Here is an 18,762-nt window from a genome sequence, read left to right on the forward strand (position 1 = left end):
CACCTTAATCCAAGCAAGCGCAAAAGTGACCCATAATCCCCCAATTTCAGGGGAAAAGATTTAATTTGCTTTTATTTTTTTATTTATTTTTATTGTTGGTCGTTCAAAACATTACATAATTCTTAATATATCATATTTCACAGTTTGATTCAAGTGGGTTATGAACTCCCATTTTTACCCCGTATACAGATTGCTGTATCACATCAGTTACACTTCCATTTTAATTTGCTTTTAAATGTTAAAGCATCTCATTGGAATTGGGTTTGCCTTTTACTGTTCCTATTTTCTTTATAGTTTGATTCATCCAGACTCCTCCAACACTGCTCTGTCAACAAGACTTGTATCTGTTCAGGAGGATGCTGGGAAATCCCCCGCTCGAAATAGGTAAATGCTAAATGGAAACACTGTATTCTGTGTCTGTTTTTTATTTCCTGTCATGGTAATAACAACAAGCATTAAAAAAGGTGATTGCTTGTTATAATCCCAGTTCTAAAAGCTGAATTAAACTATCATTTTCTTTTTTGTTGGTCAGCTCTTGCTTTCATTCTTTGAGTAGCTCTTTCCAGTATTCATCAATGGCTTAAGATATTGGGACCTACACCATCCTCTGTCTTCTAGTTTAGTAAAAAGACCTGAAGGATGTGAGAGAATGATGTGAGAGAACGAAACCTTGTGGACCTTTTGTATAAGAGAGTACCAAGAAAACAAGAATGACAAGTTCCCAGCATCTAATAAGAAACAATACTGTGAGTCTGAAGTAGATCAGTTTTACAGTTAATTGTCAGGACTTTTACTCTGAATGAGATGGGGAGAGTGTTTTTTTCTTGAATTTTTAATTGTTTTAAAAAAACTTTCAAACTTGCAGAAGATTTGCAAGAATAAGAAAATAAGTATCCATATATTCATTAAGATTTACTTATTTATGTTTTTGCCTATTCTGTCATTTTACACATGCACATACATTTTTTTCCTGAACCATTTGAGAGTATGTTTCACACATTGTTATCTTTTATTTCTTTAGTTCATCAGATTTATTTTACACGGTAGTTTTAGGCTGATAACAAAATTGAGGAGAAAGTACAGAGGCCCTTTTCCATTGTTCTCCATATGCTCAACCCTTCACTACTGTGAATATCTGGGACCATGGTGGTATATTTATTATAGTATATTTATTATAGAACCTACACTGACACATTATTATTATTCAAAGTCTGTAGTTTCCATTAGGGTCTACTGGTATTGTAGGTTGTATGGATTTGGACAAATGCAAAATGACATGTATCTACCATTGTAGTATACAGAGTAGTAGTTTCACTGCCTTAAAAATCTGCTGCGTTTTGTCTGTTCATCCCTCCCTCTAACCCATAATAATCATTGATTTTTTTAATTGTCTCCGTAGTTTTCCTTTTTACCAGAATTATATACACAGAATGTATGTAGATTTTTAAGACTGGCTTCTTTCACTTGGTAATGGGCATTAAAGTTTTCACTATATCTTTTATGACTTGATATTTTTAGTGCAGAATAATGTTCCATTGTCCAGTTGTACAGTATCTGTTTACCCACTGAAGGGCATCTTGATTGCTTCCAAGTTTTAGCAATTGAAAGAGTAAGATTACTATAAATACCTGTGTACAAGTAATTTTCACTTTATTCAGATAAATACCAAGGAGCATGATTGCTTGATCATTTGGTAAGAACATGATTAATTTTTGTAAGATATTTTCGAACTGTACTTCAAAGTGTCTATTATCATTTTTCATTCCTACTAGGAATGAAATGAGAGTTTCTCTTGCTCCACATGATACCAGCATTGGTGTTTCCAGTGTTTTGGATTTGGGCCAATGTTATAGATGTATATTGGTATCTCATTATTGTTTTAATGTGCCATTTCTTAATGACATATGATGTTGAACATCTTTTTTATCTGCCTTCTTGTGGTTTATATATCTTCTTTGGTGAGATGTCAAAATCTTTTGCCCATCTGTAATCAGTTTGTTTATTTTCTCATCGTTGAGTTTTAAAAAATTTTGTTTTATTTTTTTAAATACAGCAAAAAACTTTATTGTTTTTTAATTCTCATTGTTAATTAAAAAAAATTTTTTTTGGCATTACTCACATTGAACATTGACTCCTGAGGTGCCTTCCTGCTGAGTTATATCATCAGCCCCCATGCCCACTGTTTTTCCATTCTTTATTTTGAGAGAGTCTCACTAACGTGTGATCCTCCTGCCTCAGCCTCCTGTGTTGGTGGAATTAGAGGCATGTACTACCACACCTAGCATATTGTTGTGTTTTAGATAATAGTCCTTTATCAGATGTGTCTTTTGCAAATATTTTCTCCCAGTGTATGGCTTGTCTTCATTTTCTTGACATTGTCTTTTGCAGAGCAGAAGAATTTAATGAAGTCCAGATGATCAATTATTTCTTTCATGCACTGTGACTTGAGTGTCATATTTTTAAACTCATTACCATATCCAGGATCATCTAGGTTTTCTGTTATGTTATTTTCTAGGAGTTTTGCCTTTTACAATTATGTCTATGATCCATTTTGAGTTAATTTGTGAAGGGTATCAGTTCTTTTCTAGATTTATTTTTTTTTAATATGTGGATGGACAGTTGAGTTTTCAGATTGGAAACTTATTTGAAAAGATTAATTGCTCCTTTGTATCACTTTTATTCCTTTGTCAAAGGTCAGTTGACAATTTATGTGAGTCTATTCCTGAGCTCTTTTATGTTTTGTTGACGTATTTGGCTATTCTTTTACCAATACCATTGCCTTGATTATTGTAACTTTATAGTAAATCTTAAAGTCAGGTAGTATCAGTTCCCTAACTTTTTCTCCTTTTATAGTGTGTTGACTATTTGGGGTGTTTTGCTGCCTCTTATATTCTTTAGAGTTACTTTTTTGATGTCTACAAAGTGACTTGCTGGTTTTTGATTGGTATTGCAATGAATCGGATCAAGTTTGGAGAAACTGACATCTTGACAATATTGAGTTTTCCTATTCATGAAATATCTATTTATTCTTTATTTTATTCATGTGTTGTAGTTTTCCTCATTTAGATCTCATACAAGTTTTGTTAAACATTCTTGCACTGATAATTCCAACATTTGTGCCATACCCAATTTTTCTCATATTTGTTCTATATCTCCAAACTGTATTTTTTTTTTTTTTTTGACTTTTAGTATGCCTTCTGGGTTGGTAACTAGACATGATGTACTAGGTGAAAGAAACTGCAGTAAATAGGCCTTTCTTTAGTCATGTAATGATGAGGCATGGATGAGGGGAAGTATCTTCAGACTCCTTTGGTTAAGTCTCAGTTTTTTGGTGAGCCTGTGCCATGGGACTATAGACTTTTTAAGTATTTCCCTATCCCTCTGTCCTTGTCCCCCCTCCTTTGCCCTCCTTAGGTGGGACAGGATGGTTGGAAGAGGCTAGAGTTGTGTATTTCTCTTCCCCCACATGGTTGGTTTAGAGGGGGCTGGTATTGGGTATTTCTCTTCCCCTGGGGAGGGGGGAGTGTTTGTGCTCTGCTATTTTACTAGGTTAGGCTCTAATAAAATAGTTTCTTCTCGGGGAAGGCCTTATTAAAAAGATCTGGCGTATTCAAAATTGTATTTTTTTCCTCCCTGCTGGTGGGGAGCTGGAGGGCCTTTTTCTTTGACATTCACCACGAGGACCTGGTAGCACTCCTGAAAATGAAACTCACAAATACATGCCCCACTCCCCAATACTTGGCCCACCTAGAGTTTTCAGGCTTATTCACACTGAGCTATCTGTAATTTGCCAATTATAGTTCAGGTTTTTCTACCTAAAATGAGTTGTTTTTCAGGGAGGTTTCTACTTGTGAGTTTCTGCTCCAGTAAATTGTTATTCTCTGTACGCACCTATCTCATTCTTATGATTGGAGTAGCAGTTTGTCCTGTGATCTCATTTGTCTGACAGATCTATGAAGAATTGCTGACTTTTCAGTTTTTTTAGCTTTTTGGTTGTTGGGACAGAGTAAAAATTTCTAAGATTCTTACATGAAACAGGAAGTCTTATTTTTTACTTATTAATATTTAAGTGTGTTCCCTTAGAACAAAAAATTATGGTCCCTTACATAATCATGTATAAATTCTGGAAATTATAATGGTAAGAAATTTCTGTCATCTGATGTGTTGTATGTATTCTGTTTTTATCAATGTTCCTAATAATGATCTTTGTATACATTTTGAGTATAGACATAATGACATTTGCTAGTCAATTGAATGTAGGCCTCAACAGGAAGAGAATTCAAAGATGACTCAGGTTTTTGACTTGAGCAATTGCAATCGCCATTAATTGAGATGGAGGAAGACAGGGAGTAACAGTTTGATTTTATTTATTTATTTTGGTACTGGGGATTGAACCCAGGGGTGCTTTACCACTGAGCTACATTCCTAGCCCTTTTTATTTTGAGACATGGTCTCACTAAATTGCTGAGGCTGACCTTAGACTTGTGATCTTTCTGCCTTAGCCTCTGGAGTTGCTGGAATTATAGGCATGTGCCACAATGCCTGACTAACAGTTCTAACAGGTGTCAAGCTGAATTAGACACCTTCTAGAGATCCAAGGAAGATGTCAAATAGACAGTTGGATATATGAGTCCAGAGTTTAGGGAAGAGGTACAGGCTGGAAATATAAACTTGGGTGTCATTATTATGTGAATGGTATTTAAGGTTATAAACCTGGATGGGGATCGTCAGCAGAGTGAGTGTGAAAAGAGGAGATAGGACCAAGGACTGAGATTGGGGAAGTGAAGAGGACCCAATAAAGAAGGAGATGGAGAGGCCAACCAGGCCAGGTGTGTTTGCCTTACTAGACAAGTGAAGAAAGGTTTTCAAGGAATTAAAATGCTGAAATGTTAAGTAAGATGAGTTAAAGCATACTAGGTAATTTCAGTGGGTTGGTTGGGGTTTAAAATAGGATGGAGGAATAATTGGAAATGGGAGTTTTGCTATAAAGAGAAGGAAGGAAATACAGCAGAGGGATGTGGAAAATTTTTAAAAAATAAGATAAATTGTAGTATTCCTGAGGGCATGTACTCAAAGAGATAGCTGTGTTTACAATATATCTTCATGTGTTTTGAAGTAATTCTAAGATTGATGAAGGTCTTTAGGAGAGATGTAATTTATTCAATGAATGGCAGCCCTTATGCTTATAATTTTCATCAGCATTCTTGCCACTAGCATATTCATTAGCGCTTTTGACAACAAAATTAACCAATTTGCTTTTTTCTTACTGCCACTGTAATAGCATACATGCAGGATGGTTAGAACATTAGACAAAACAGAATGCATGAACTAATGCTCCAACTGGAAAAGAGATTTTAATTGAGTAAGACATAGTGGCAATCTTTGAACTAAAAGAATATGCCAAGAAATGAATAGCTGATTATTTTTAAAAATATTGCTTAAAGGTTATTTGATATATTAATCATTAATAGTGACTTTCTGCTAAATCTCTGAATAATTTCTTAAATTATTTAAAAATATTTTTAAATCATTATATTGGAAAGAAGATGTTTTTCATTTGAGACCTAGTTTCTTTTTTTGGTGGTGGGGGGGTTCCAGGAATTGTACTCAGGGGCACTGAACCACTAAGTCACATTCCCAGCCCTATTTTTTGTATTTTACTTGGAGACAGGGTCTACACTGAGTTGTTTAGCACCTCACTTTTTTTCTGAGGCTGGCTTTGAACTCACGATCCTCCTGTCTCAGCCTCCTGAGCTGCTGGGATTACAGGAGTGTGCCACTGTACCCGGCTGAAACCTAATTTTGAATGGCAGCCCTCATGCTTATTAGCTGAGTTGCCCTAAAATTAACTAAAGCTCTGATTCTGGCTTTCATTATCTATAACATGGAACTATAAATACCTACTCTACAGAATACAGTGAGGATTAAATAAGGTGTGTGTGTGTGTGTGTGTGTTGCCCTAATGAATGGGTTACATAGTATCTAACACAGAGATGCTTCTGCCTTTTATCCTTTGTTTGGAAGCTAAAATTTTGTTTCATTTTTCCTAGGTAGAAGCAAAGTAAATTTTTAGCTACATAATTTTTTTTAAAATAGCTTGCTTGATGCTGTTGATAATACACTTATAAATCATTTAAGGGTATGTATAAGTACTTTTGTCATCAGAAGAAACAAATATTCACTAGTTTTTTTAACTGATGAAATGAAAATTTAATAACAACTGGGGACAATATTTTAAATGTAGGTCTGCTAATAAGAAAAGAGGAATTCTTTTTTTGAACATAACATTTCACTTAGTTGGGGTTCAGAATTGGTGTTCCTTGAGCTGTACAAAAACAGGATGGATTTGACCTCTGAACCATAGTTTTTTCTTCCTGATTTGTAATATTATTTCTATGTTTAGTTACCATTTTTTTATATTTCTCTATAAAACCCCCTAATTTTTAATATTTTTAACAAGTGTTTATATCTACTTCCTTTGAAATATTCCTGATATATAACTATATAATTATTTTTCTGTAATATTTCCATAATTACTTTCTACTTTCTTTTAAACTTACTTCTAAATGATTTTAGACTCACATAGAAATTGCACAGATAGTACAATTTCTGAGTATCCTTCACCTAGTTTTTCCCAATAATGACATTGTACATAATCATCATAACTACTTTTAAAAGTGCCTTTTAGAGCTTGTTTGGAGGTTCTAGGAGGGCAATGCAGCTACTAATATACCCTTGACTGAAGAACAGTCCTCCACTATTGGAGAAGGTCATCCTTTTCAATTGAGCACACAGTGGGGAGGACATACAAGAAGTGGTGAGCGAGTAAGGGGGCACCCACCTAGGCAGCCAAATCAGCTGAATCAGCTCTGGCAATCAATGGGTTAACAGATGTCACAGCTGGATTGTCTTCACACCCATAAATGAGATGGCATCAAACTAAAAAGCTTCTTCACAGCAAAGGAAACAATCAAGAGCATGAAGAGGGAGTGTATAGAATGGGAGAAAATCTTTGTCACCTGCACCTCAGGGTGTTAATTTCCAGGATATACAAAGAATTCAAAAAAACTTAATACCAAAAAATCAAATAACCCAATTAATAAATGGGCAAAAAACTGAATAGACATTTCACAGAAGAAGAAATATGAATGGTCAACAAATATATGAAAAAAATGTTTAACATCTCTAGCACATTAAAACTACACTGAGAATACAGTAAACTCCAGGAAGAATGGCAGTTATCAAGAATTCAAGTAACAATGAATGTTGACAAGGGTGTGGGAAAAGGATATACTCACACATTGATGGTGGGACTGAAAATTGGTGCACACACTCTGGAAAGCAGTGTGAAGATTCCTCAGAAATGGAACCATCATTTGACCCAGTTATTCCACTCCTTGGTTTATACCCAAAGGACTTAAAATCAGCATACTATAGTGACGCAGCTACATTAATGTTTATAGAAGCACAGTTCACAATAGCTAAGTTATGGAGCCGACCTGTGTGCTCTTCAACAGATGAATGGATAAAGAAAATATGATACATGTACACAATGGGATATTACTCAGCCATAAAGAAGAATGACTTTATGACATTTGCCAGTAAATGGATTCATCTGGTCACTATCATGCTAATTGAAATAACCCATTCCCCCAAACCAAAGTTCTTTGATATGTGGACGATAAGCCACAACAGGGAGAGAGTAGGAGAAGAATAGAATTTCATTGGATTAGACAAAGGGGAATGAAGGATAGGAAAAAGAAAGACAGTGGAATGAATCTGACATAACTTTATTGTATACATATATGACCATACCACAGTGAATCTCACATCATGTACATCCATAAGAATGGGGTCCTGATTAGAACAAGATATATTCCATGCTTGTATAATTATATCAATATAAATTCTACTGTCTTGTATACATAACTAAAAAGAATCAATAAAAAAAATGAAATTGCCCTTAACATTAGCAAGTAAGCATTTATTTAAATATGAATGTTTACTGTATTCTATTTATAGATGAATTTACAACTGCTATTTTACTTTTTGTTTGTTTGTTTGTTTCCAGATCAGCCAGCATTACTAACCTGTCATTGGATCGATCTGGTTCTCCTATGGTACCTTCATATGAGACATCTGTCAGTCCCCAGGCTAACCGAACTTATGTTAGGACAGAGACCACTGAGGATGAACGCAAAATTCTTCTGGTACTAGTACACTGTCTTTGACCCATTGCTAGTTTTGATCATAAGGATGACTATTTCATTGATTTTTTTTTTTTTTAAAGAAATATAAATGAAATAGCATATCAGTTAAACAGAAATGATTAGCTTAACTTTTTACTCAGATCACCTGAGAAACTGGTCAGTATTCTTTCTCTACTTATTGCATTAATATTTTTTTTACCCCTTTCTTCTGGCAAGATCAGAATTCAGTTTCCTACATAATATAAGAGAGCTTAACTCTTAGGTTCCAGCTTGCTGTTTAAAATTTGAAGCATTATTTTTTTTTAACTTTTTTTTTTTAGAGAGAGAATTTTTTTAAAATATTTATTTTTCAGTTTTCGGTGAACACAACATCTTTTATTTTTATGTGGTGCTGAGGATTGAACCCAGCGCCCTACACATGCCAGGTGAGCGCGTTACCGCTTGAGCCATATCCCCAGCCCCCTGAAACAAGTTTCTTATACACATGGAGAAGCCTTTGAGATAGTTTATTCAGTTTATGTGAGATAATATTTAGTTTCTTCCATTTGCTTATATATAAAATCATGTGTTCAATCCACAGAGTGATTCAAAGAAATGAAGGATATGGCTTCTATCCTCAACTTTTAATTCAGGAGGTAGAAATCAAATCAATAGAAAGGTTTTTAATGGTAAAATAAATACATATATGTCTTAATACTAAAAAGAGCGTCACGAATGATATAAAATTTAAAAAATTGATCATTAATTAGGGTGTCAGAAAAGGTATTGAGCTCTATGTTTTGAAGGACGAAATGGATTTGGAAAAGTAGTAAAGAAAGTGAATCTTATATATAGATGTAAGGAAAGGTATAGAGATAAGAATAAGCATGGCATTTCCATGGAATAAAGTAGGATTTATTAATTGGGAGAAAATTTAAGTTGGAGAGTGTGGGCATTGAGAGTGGAGTTATTTGGGACTATCCAGTGAAAGGCAATGAATTTGGTCACTCAAGTTTATATTTGAACCTGTAGTTGCTGAGCAATGGATAAAGTTTTTTTTTTTTTTTTTGAAGATTTATCTAGCGGTTGGGTGGTGCTGAAAAGGGTGGAATGAATATGGTGGAATAAAGGCTACCAGGAACAGTTACCTTAGATTATTGTGATTTGCCTGTTGTCACATCTTCTACCGTTATCCAGTTTCCAAAAAAGAAGAATATATTTTGTACTTAACTAGGAGATGGATAATATGTGCCATTGATCCAAAAATATAGTACTTGGGATCATTGATTTTTAAGAGAAAAGTCATGCTTAGAATTAGATGAACTGAGTTCAAGTTGTTCCTCATGTATGCGTCATTTATATTAAATCATATAAATTAGTTGCTCTAAATTGGTGAGGCCAATTTGGAAAGCAGTATGGAGATTCCTAGGAAAGCTGGGAATAGATCCACCATTTGACCCAGCTATCGCCCTTCTCGGACTATTCCCTGAGGATCTTAAAAGAGCGTACTATAGGGATACTGCCACATCAATGATCATAGTGGCACAATTCACAATAGTTAGACTGTGGAACCAACCTAGATGCCCTTCAATAGATGAATGGATAAAAAAATGTGGCATCTATACACAATGGAGTATTATGCAGCACTAAGAAATGACAAAATCATAGAATTTGCAGGGAAATGGATGGCATTAGAGCAGATTATGCTAAGCGAAGCTAGCCAATCCTTAAAAAACAAATGCCAAATGTCTTCTTTGATATAAAGAGAGCAACTATGAACAGAGCAGGGAGGAAGAGCATGAGGAAAAGATTAACATTAAACAAAGACGAGTGGGGGGAGAGAAAGGGAGAGAGAAGGGAAAGCATATGGAAATGGTAGGAGACCCTCAATGTTACACAAAATTACATATAAGAGGTTGTGAGGGGAAAGGGGGAGGGAAACAAGGGAGAGAAGTGAACAACAGCAGAAGAGGTAGAGAGGGAAGATGGGAGGGGAGGGGAGGGGGGATAGTAGGGGATAGGAAAGGTAGCAGAATACAATAGTCACTAATATGCCATTATGTAAAAATGTGAGTGTGTAACCGATGTGATTCTGCAATTTGTATTTGGGGTAAAAATGGGAGTTCATAACCCAATTGAGTCAAATGTATGAAAGATGATATATCATGAGCTTTGTAATGTTTTGAACAACCAATTAAAAAAAAAGAATCTTTAAAAAAATTAATTGCTCTAAAGAAATGAAAATCAAAGTTCCTTTTATGAATGTGAAAATCACAGGAAAGCATCTGTACAGGTAAATAGCATTCTTATGAGTAACACTTGCTCTCAATGTATCGCAGGACAGTGTTCAGTTAAAGGACCTGTGGAAAAAAATCTGCCATCACAGTAGTGGAATGGAGTTTCAGGATCACCGGTACTGGCTGAGAACCCATCCCAATTGTATTGTAGGAAAGGAATTGGTTAACTGGCTAATCCGAAATGGACATATTGCTACCAGGTATTGTGATCTTAAGAAAGAGGTTTTGATATTATTTGTTAATTTATTTTAAATGAGGACACATATTTGAAGATATAGGGATAACATTTCTTTGTAGATTCCCTTTTTTTAATGTATTTGATGGTTTGGGGGAACTAATTAGTCAACCTTCCTTCCATCTGGTTTTCACCAGTAGAGAATAGTTGGAAGGAGCCAAATATGGGGGGGGGGTCAAAGTTTATCTTATTAAAAGTAGAAGCATGTAGTAATTCCTCAAACTTAGAACTCTTTAGTAAAGCAAGATTGGAGAACGTAGCTAGATTCTAAGGTTAAAAGATTCTTCTGTTACTGTTCTCCAATCTAGACATTATAACCTGTGTTGAGAATTGGATTTATAAGCCATGTCTGGAGGATCACAAATCAAAAGAATAACAGAAAGGGCCTAAAACCTTTCAAACTAACAAACACATTCCCGTAGGTTTTACAACTTGCTCAGATGAGCTGCTTCTCCTCTTATGAGAAGAAACAAATGCTTAAATAAGTAAAGAGAGAAATAACTTTAAACAGGGAAGAACTGAATTCCAATTTTTTGCTATATCTCTTTAGTTTTGTGCCTTTAGTAAAATTATTCAATCTTTTTATGACTTGGGCCCTTTAGTTCCAACATGGGAGAAATATTTTGGTCCTGTGAATAAACTTTGGGAAAGAAATAAATGTTGATTAAGTGCTTTATAAACTGAAATGCCCCATAATAAAATGTGTTGAGTATGTTTCTTTCATACACAGATACACACATACATACATTTTATATCTATATCTGTAATATTTACTGTTTTTTCATCAAGACTGTAAGTTCTTTGTAGGAGGCATGCTATTTTTAGCATGTTTTTACTCTTCCATTAAGGAGAGGGGTGTGTGCATGCATTGAGTATTTCCTGTAATTAAAATAAGGTTTTTAGGACTGCCTTACCATAGGTTCTCATCCTTTACTATGGTATCTAGAGGAATTTTTAAATTTGCATCCAGTCTCCCCAGTCTCTTGTTTTATTCCTTATCTGTCCAAGGATAATTTGAAATTCGAACTCTGAAATGGAAAAAAAAAAAAGATTGTGTCTTATACTATAAAATTATTCTGACTGACTTTTAAAATATTTCATGTTTCTTGCACTTAATTCAGGGCACAAGCTATAGCAATTGGACAAGCAATGGTTGATGGACGTTGGCTGGATTGTGTTAGTCATCATGACCAGCTTTTCAGGGATGAGTATGCACTCTACAGACCACTGCAGGTAATCTTCATTTTTTACTCCTAATGAGAATGTAACGAGCTTGTTTTGAAGTCTTTCTTCATCAGTGAGAATAAAAAGTAATTGAATTAACCAAAGAAACTTTTTTTCTAATAGATTTTCCTTGCTGTTTGAGGAAAGTTACAACTTTTTTTTTTTTTTGTATTGAGCTATACCACTAGTCCCAATGCTGTTTTTTCCTTTTTAAGTATCTTTTTTTTTTTTTTTTTAAAGTAAGGTAGTAATGATGAAAACCTGCTATTAGGATTAAATACTTTATTTGGTGTGGTTTTGCTTAAACTTGGCTTAGTTTTATAGTTAACTTATAGTTTATTTGTCATTTAATAGCTTTCAGTTTTACTGTTTATGTTTTTATAACTAAAAGTTGCATGTATAACAAAATGATTGAAAAATGGAAAGTAAATAGAAACAGATTTTGACTCTTTAGTACTATTAAACTGTGCAGTGATGATAAAATAATATCTTTTTCTAACTCAAGGGAAATGAAAATTACTTAAAGATAGAAAATTTAAAAAATATTTATATAACCATACATGTATATTTATATATATAAAGTACATACACACACTAAATATATATGTTGTGTGTGTATGTTTACTAAATAACTTTAAAAAAATTTTTTTTGAGGTATTAGTGATTAAACGCATGTCCTGACCCCTGCCAGGCAAGTGTTCTACCATTGAGGCACATCCCTAGCACCTAAAATGAGAAACTCAGTAGTTAGAAATGACCCTGAAGACTGGTGTATATTTGTTAAAGTATGACAGTTATTTTTTCAGGATGTGACCCAGAGTTTGTTCAGGGTTAGACTAGATGCTGTGTAGTCTTTTCTGATAACTAAAGGATGACATAAAACCCTGTAAAATCTATATCAAAGAAATATTGTGTTTGTAACATGCTAACCTAAGACTTCTAGTTAATTAAAATTACAGTTTTAACAATAGAATTGCCTGTATGATAATATTTTATAGCTTAGTTCTTGTTAATTTGTTTATTTTTCTAAATAAATTTACTCAGTTATGTTTATAAAAATATCGGGTACAATTTATTTGTTGTATGATACCCCCAACATCGTTGACATTGAGGGTCAGTTGCTTGGATCCTGTCTTGATACTTTCAGAGTACAGAATTTTCTGAGACACCTTCTCCGGACAGTGACTCCGTGAACTCTGTGGAAGGACACTCTGAGCCATCCTGGTTTAAAGACATAAAGTTTGATGACAGCGACACAGAACAGATAGCTGAAGAAGGTGACGATAATTTGGCTAGTGAGTTTTACTTTCTAACATTTTAGTTTTTATGGATCATTATGTGTGTATGATAAAATGAGTGCCTTATTTATTTCGTTGAAAAAAAATCTGCTTTAAAATTTATGGCTTCAACCGGATGTAAACATCTAGTAGCAATCCTTGTCTTAGATACAGTATTTTCCTGAGATACTAACTTGTTAGGCAACTGATGTTTTCAGATTTTACCGTAGTCTATAGTTTGCAGCAGCTTAAAAATAACTCTGAGCAAATAATATCACAGCAGATAACTTTCTCACCTCTTCCCTATGATATCAGACTTTTTTTCTGCAGAACCTCCAATATACTTATTCATTTTAAAAATTGATTTTATATTTAATTTTGTTCAAATTTTATTAAGTCTACACAGAAGTACATGAAAATACTGTATCCATTTTGGTATTGCACATTGGGCTTGTATATTAAAAAAACATTTTTCTCCTTTCCTCCAATACCCTGATAAAACCCATTTTTACTCCCCTCCTCTCCCTATATTTCTTTCCCCTCCCCAACACTAAAAGATTCTGCCAGTCCTAGCAAGCGCACCTCAGTCAGCAGTTTCCAGTCCACAGTGGACAGTGACTCAGCTGCATCTATCAGCCTGAACGTGGAGCTGGACAACGTGAACTTCCATATCAAGAAGCCCTCCAAGTACCCACATGTGCCCCCTCACCCTGCTGACCAAAAAGGTAGGAGGTAGTCACCATCTGGAATCCAAATAGGCTGGAGAGCTGGGCTCTCATGCCAGTTTGTCCTTCTGGCTTCCTCTGTTCCAGTATGGCTGAGGGGATTTGATGTGGGTTTTGTTTCACCCTTTCTCATTTTCCCCACACCTCCTCCCTACACCGTTTTGGTTGGTTCTTTTTGTTTCTTGTTTTCTCCCTCAGTATCACCATGCCCAGTTTAAAGCTTGTAGTCTTTTAAAAGGACCTACATCTGACTGCTCTTCCCATAATGTGCAACTTCCAAGGTGGCATTTCTTTGCATTTATAACATGGATGTTCTGCTCTATTCTTTTCTCTTTCTTTGTTTAACATTTTAAAGCCTATTCACCTATGCTATTTTATAATAACATATTTATTTAAACCTGTTCAGATGATTGAATTAAATTGGGGGAAATTATTCACACATTTAAAACATCTTTCTACTGGAGTTTAAAAGGCCTATTATACATATAGTATATTTACTAAAAAATTCTTCTCTAATAAAAAGTGAATTAATTTGTTATTTTTAGTTATGTTGATATTAGTCTACTTATTTAATAATAATAATAATGGCCATATCCAAATTGCATTTGATGTAAAAGGAAAAATTAGATAAATCATTTTTAAAATCTAAAATAGCAGTACATAAAAAATAAAATAAATGCCTTTAAAAAAAATGGATGGTGAGATTTGCATTATTGGATATAATCAAAACCAATTTAAATTATAGCCCTAACATGGCATTATGTAAAAGTACATAAATGAAAAAAAAGTGAATGATTAAATGAATAATTATGGGAGTTTATTATGTCATTATAACTGAAAAGTCATTATTATAAAGTATTTTATTATATGATTTTACCTGAAGTTTGAATTTTAAACATTTAGTTTTCTCAGGTCAGATTGTCTCTGAACTTAGATCTGGACTGCTTTCCTAATTCTTTGTTCCTCTCTGTTTTGAGCTTAAAAAAAAATGTAACAAATGGGAAGATTTTGAACTTAAATATCTATATTAAAATAATTTGAAAAAAATTTACATTTCTAAACCAAATTTCTCTTAATTGTCAATGTAAGTTATTATCAAAATGTGGTAGAATGTCTTTAAGAGTTAAAATAATAAGATGTATTTTATTTAAAAATAAGAAATTTAGAGAGTGTGGGATAGGAGAAGATTTGACTAGCAAGGAGCATAAGTAAGGTATACGTCTTTATGGAAACCCTCAAAACAGAAATTGGATGAATGATGGAGAAAATTTGGGTGTGTATGAAAGGACAGCAAAGCAGACATGACACTTTTGTGAGAATTAACTGTCACCTGGAGGATATTATGATGCTTTTGAGTATTAATTTACAGATGTGGATCAGAGGCAGAATATACCATGACAGAGGACATCTGTTCTGGACATATGTATTGGCAGTTTCATTTCACTAAAAGCAGAATATAAAATACATTTGTGACTTGCTGATGCTTTTACCTCTTGGAAAGCTAAAGTTTTGAAAATCTTGAAGAAAGTGATCTATCATCATAGAATTCATAATGGCAAGGGGCACACTACTGAGCACAGTCACATGTGTATTTTAGGAAACCTAACTTCAGAGTGTTGAGAGGGGAATGGATCAGGAGGTTCCAATAATGCCTTTTTTTTTTACAGCACAACCTCACATTTTTCAGGGAGAATAAAAAGGGAAGCACCTGAAGTTGAAAAAGCCATCACACTCCTTTGAAACTTCTTTGATCTCAAACCTTTAAAAAAGTTGTGAGTGGCAATGTTCTTATGATAATGAATCTAAAAGAGGGACCAGCACTCTTAAGGAAAATGACAGGATAGCAGGAGTCTAGATGGCACTAAAGATTGAGATGTCACTAAAGGTTGGAGAAAAGGCCAAGGATATCTGAGAAAAGATATTGCCATAGCAAGAAAGAAAAATTAGACAGGTTATTTAGGGAAGTCAGTATAATATTGAAAGAAACTTTTCTTTTTCTCTGTCAAGATTTATCTTGTCAGGAAAGAACACATGGTTAAGGGGAAAGCAAAGCCCAAGAGAGAGAAGAGATAGAAAATGTCCTGCTGTTTTCAGTGAGTCTGTTGCCAGGTTTAGGCAGACCACATGCAAGATTGTTGAAAGAATTTGGGTCTGAGGTCATGGAGCCAGAGATGATTATTTTGTAAGAATTGTGTAAGGTAATACAGAATCTAGATGACTATTGATAGATGAGTTACATTTTTTAAGGTGGTTTCTTTTTTTTTTCTTTTCTTTTTTAAAGAGACAGTGAGAGAGGAGAGAGAGAGAGGAGAGAGAGAATTTTTAATATTTATTTTTTTAGTTCTTGGCGGACACAACATCTTTGTTGGTATGTGGTGCTGAGGATCGAACCCGGGTCGCAGGCATGCCAGGCGAGCGCGCTACCGCTTGAGCCACATCCCCAGCCCCCTTAAGGTGGTTTCTTGATGTGGTATTGGGAGTTGGAAAAGTTGTAGGAAAATTTAGTGAATTGGGTGTACTGTAATATTTAGAAAAGGATTGTGGTAAAGGGCAGCTGCATTGGTTTACTAAAATAAGTTATTTTGAAAACAACCCCATTTTCATCTTATGTTAATATGAGGTCATTAGATAAGGAGAATATCATAGATATGATTTTATATGATGTTAGGCATTTGATGGTTCTCAAAAACATTTTAGACAACAATGAATTTTGCACTAGAAATCTGTTAAAGAGGTAGTTGAAGGAGGTGATCATATTTATTATTTAAAGTACCGGTTTTGGAGCTTTTCAAAAATTGTAAATTGACAAATTATAATTTTATGTGTTTATGGGGTACAGAGAGATGTTAATAACATGTATACAATGTAAGTCAAGTTAATTAACATATTCATCAACTCATTTATTTATCATTTTTTGTGGTGTGAACTCTTGAAATTTACTATCTTCTCAATTTTGAAATGTTCAATACACTGTTATTATATTATAGTTATTATAGTCATCATTCTGTGTAATAGATCTCAAAAAATTATTCCCCTGGCTAACTGAAACTTTATATTCTTTAACTACTATCTTCTTTATACCCTAGAATTTCATATTCACCATTGTACTATGGAATTTTTGTATGAGAAACACACAAATAGCATGGTGTGTTTGGGAATGTAGGAGCTCAGCAGTGCCACAATTAATATTAGCATAGTAATTTATGGCTTATTTTAATGGTTGGACAAAATGTTAAAAGGGAAATTAATAATTTGATAGCAGCAGGAAAGGGATGATCCTAAATTATACTATAGGGCTTTGTCAATTTGTATTTACTGTTGTTCAGTATTTATTTTAAGTTTACACTATGATGGGATTGCAGAAGTGTGCCTCTGTGTCCTCCTTTTCTTACTATTTTTTAAAATACTAAGAATTATTCTTTTTCCATTTACTTTATGAAGTTGAAATGTGATAACAATATTTTGTTCTTTGTTGTTAAAATGATCCTATCAGAAAGTAAAGATTCCTAAAGTGAGCTGGTAATGGTAGTGCATACTTGTAATCTCACCTACTGGGAAGGCTGACACAGGAAAATCTCAAGTTTGAGGCCAGCCTGGGCAACTTAGTGAGACTCTGTATTAAAACAAAATAAAAAGAGGTAGAGATGTATATCTCAGTGGTAGATATATATATATATATATCTATCTTAGACTTACCTAGCATGTGCAAGGCCCTGGGTTCAGGACCCAGTATGGAAAAAAAAAAAGAGTATGTGAAAGATTAGAGTTCTTCTGCCTGTTTTCATTCCCTTTAAATAAATACAAGTGGGATTAACTATGTTTGATTTTTTTCATTGGAATTAAAAGCAATGCTCTTTACCAGTTATCCTCTATCTTTTATGACTGAGGAAATTTGGGTTTATAAAATATGTTGAGGCCTGGAGTTGTAGCTCAGTGGTAAAGCACTTACCTCACAGGTGTGAGGCCCTGGGTTCAGTCCCCAGCACCACATAAAAATAAACAAATAAAAATAAATATATTGTGTCCATCTACAAAAAACCAAAAACTTTGAAATATCTGCACTTAAAATATGACATTTAATTTGGTTAATTTTTCACTATCGGTCTTAGAGAATTGTACAATTGAAATGTGTTTTATTATGTGTTGCAAGCAGAATTCTGAGCCATTCTTGGAAAGTTATCGCAAGTATGACCTAGAAAGAAAGAGAAAATAATGGCTTCCTTGAGCCTCCAGATATAATTTCCCATATACAGGAAAACATGGGGGAGAGATGCAGATTAAATATACCATGAAGGAATAGTTCCTCAGATCCAGATGTGGGATATTGCACAAAGACATTTGGCCTGGGTTGCTTAAAAGTTCTTTATCATGGAAAAGAATAAAGGTAGGAGATCTGTTCTAGATTAAAAGAGAATGAGCAAGCATAGGGCCAAATATTATGTATGAACTTTTTTGGTTATATGTTTGAGGATATTTTGGGAACAGTTGGATAAATTTCAATATGGACCAGTTCTATGATATTAAGGTATTGTCAGGGGCTGAGGATATAGCTCAGTGGCAGAGCCTAACTTGCATGAGGCCCTGGGTTTGATCCTTAGTACCAGAAAAATGAAAAACAGATATTGAGTTTTCTTAAGTCTGTAATTGGTGGTGTGGCTATAAAGAAGCGTGCCCTTATTTTAAAAGGATGCATGTTGAAGTACTGGTAAAATGTGATGTGTGTAATTTTAAATGGTCAAGGAAAAAAGCATATGTATATGTGAAGAGAAAGATATGGCAAGTCCTTAGCAATTGTTGAATGTAGGTGGATGGTAT

The 18,762-nt window shown here is 34.2% G+C and overlaps 1 protein-coding gene across 12 annotated transcripts in view; it reads left to right on the plus strand.

The window, feature by feature from the left end:
• Positions 1 to 18,762, plus strand: part of PIKFYVE (phosphoinositide kinase, FYVE-type zinc finger containing) — a gene marked incomplete at its 3' end in the record, with an annotated part of 81,875 nt that overhangs the window by 19,873 nt on the left and 43,240 nt on the right. For 6 of the 12 annotated variants that reach the window (XM_081260543.1, XM_081260549.1, XM_081260551.1 and 3 more), the window contains 6 exons: positions 295 to 384; positions 8,072 to 8,210; positions 10,529 to 10,686; positions 11,843 to 11,954; positions 13,093 to 13,240; positions 13,780 to 13,947. In XM_081260543.1, the coding sequence (XP_081116669.1) occupies positions 295 to 384; positions 8,072 to 8,210; positions 10,529 to 10,686; positions 11,843 to 11,954; positions 13,093 to 13,240; positions 13,780 to 13,947 (815 nt within the window). Of the gene's footprint in view, positions 1 to 294; positions 385 to 625; positions 747 to 8,071; positions 8,211 to 10,528; positions 10,687 to 11,842; positions 11,955 to 13,092; positions 13,241 to 13,779; positions 13,959 to 18,762 lie in introns of those variants that run through there. The other 6 variants (XM_081260552.1, XM_081260553.1, XM_081260550.1 and 3 more) reach the window with 5 other exon arrangements.

This window comes from Spermophilus citellus (genome assembly GCF_964194105.1).
Source record: "Spermophilus citellus genome assembly, chromosome: 11".
In the NCBI taxonomy this organism is placed as follows: Eukaryota; Metazoa; Chordata; class Mammalia; order Rodentia; family Sciuridae; genus Spermophilus; species Spermophilus citellus.